This window comes from Triticum urartu, chromosome 7 (genome assembly GCF_003073215.2).
Source record: "Triticum urartu cultivar G1812 chromosome 7, Tu2.1, whole genome shotgun sequence".
In the NCBI taxonomy this organism is placed as follows: Eukaryota; Viridiplantae; Streptophyta; class Magnoliopsida; order Poales; family Poaceae; genus Triticum; species Triticum urartu.
The window spans coordinates 472537119-472538864 of record NC_053028.1 but is presented as its reverse complement, the minus strand read 5'-3'; the positions used below and the strand labels follow the sequence as shown (position 1 = coordinate 472538864).

At 57.3% G+C, this 1746-nt stretch overlaps 1 protein-coding gene across 1 annotated transcript; it reads right to left on the bottom strand.

The window, feature by feature from the left end:
• On the bottom strand, nucleotides 1–1429 carry LOC125521069. The gene is made up of 3 exons (XM_048686127.1): nucleotides 451–1429; nucleotides 227–271; nucleotides 1–133 (listed from the first exon to the last, which is right to left on the bottom strand). The coding sequence occupies exons 1-3, from the start codon at nucleotides 1262–1264 to the stop codon at nucleotides 9–11; spliced, it is 984 nt and encodes a 327-aa protein (XP_048542084.1). The 5' UTR covers nucleotides 1265–1429; the 3' UTR covers nucleotides 1–8.
• Between the last annotated feature and the right edge of the window lie 317 nt (nucleotides 1430–1746).

The window sequence follows — 1746 nt, the reverse complement described above, 5'->3', positions numbered from 1 at the left end:
AGGTCGGCTCAGAAGAATCTGTTTTCGTTACTCTGGACGCCGCAGGTGACCACTTTGCTCGATCTCATCTTGCGTATGTACATCACGAGCCCCCCGATGCCGATCGCTGCCGAAATTGAGAACACGACGGTTGCTGCATAGCAAAAATGGCCAGAATTAACGAAATTGCTTCTTCAAATAATCGAAAGTGCGAGTGAGGTTTTTGGTAGTGGTTCTCAGTTCGCACCAGCTACAACTCCGGCTGATGCTCCATGCCCTGTGACGCGGCCATCTGTGTATGAAAACATGATCAATTGGTCAGGCCGGTATGCCCCATTAAAAGTCGGGGTTTGGCACGCATAATTTTGGTTTTACGCAGATCCTGGCGTTGAGAATTACAGAAACCTATGCTTTTAAATTGAACGTCTCCAAATGCCGTTACCAAAGAGAGCCAGAGCAGAGAGGGCGCACCTGCACAGTCCGTGGTGGAGTTCCGGCCGCCGTCGCAGATGCAGACGAAGTCCCTGGTGGCGGGGTCGAAGCCGCAGGTGCCGTTGGCGCCGCGGCGCCGGTCCTGGCACTGCAGGCACCGCGTGGTGACGGGGATCTCGAAGTCCACCCGGACGCCGTAGTCCGGCACCTGGTCGTAGGGCGGGAACTTGTCGCCCACCGCGCGCCAGTACACGGTGGTGTAGGCCTCGCAGTGCCGCAGCATGGCCCTCAGCGACTCCGCCGCGCGGGGCCGGTACGCGCAGCAGCTCATGTTGCCTTCCTCCAGCGCGCCGCGGCAGCCCGGCAGGTTCCGGCACAGGTACCCGGCGCTGTCGCACGCCGAGTCGCACCGGTCCGGGTACCGGTCGCAGATGGCCGGCCGCGGCGCCACGATGACCCGCTCCTCGTCGCAGTTGAAGAAGAGGTGGTCGTTCCTCGGGGACAGCGAGAAGCGGGTGCTGGTGTCCAGGCTGAAGGGCGCGGCGTGGACGGCGGTGAAGGGCCGCGCGCAGGTCCACATGGACGGGTCCGTCACCACCAGGTGCGGGTCCGCGTAGTCGGCGCCGGACACCGGGTACGTGCCGGATGGGGTGCGGAGGCGGAGCGTGGTGTTGTCGGCGCAGGTCAGCATGCTGCGGTAGTACGGGCTGCCGCAGCCGTCGTCGATGCCCAGCGGGTAGCGCACCGGGACGTCGCCGCAGCTGTCGCGGCAGAGCCCGCCAGCGACGGAGGGAGGCCGCGCCGAGATGATCATGAGGATCGCCAGCACATGGAGGTGGAGACGCATCTCCATGTCACTGGAGTTGAGTGACGCAGTGCAAATGTGCGATGGCAATGATACTGAGAACTACTAGCTTCTTTCTTTGCCTCAACAATGGAGAAAAGGCTAAAGAGTGATGGTTGTTAGCTCGCTTGTGGTTGGGCTTTTTCTTTCACTTTGGCTTTGAACCTCTCAGCTTTTGCTTTGCTTGGGGCATATTAGTGCCTTCTTTAACCCGTTTCCGGAATCTAATCCAGTGTGCTTGCCTCCTCGGTCGGCTAAGTATCACCAAAGCAAAGCATACGCGGATTCGCTCTCTTCTCATAGTTTATTATTATTATTATTATTTTTAAAGGAGGATGACTTCACCTCTACGTCTGGGAGATACATGCAGCTATTTTAATAATTATTCACAAAGACCTTACAAAATAATACATCAATGCGTCTAAATCTGTCATCTTCGCAACATCTCTCGCTACTCGTGTCCAATTGATGAAGGGATGCAATCAGTCTGA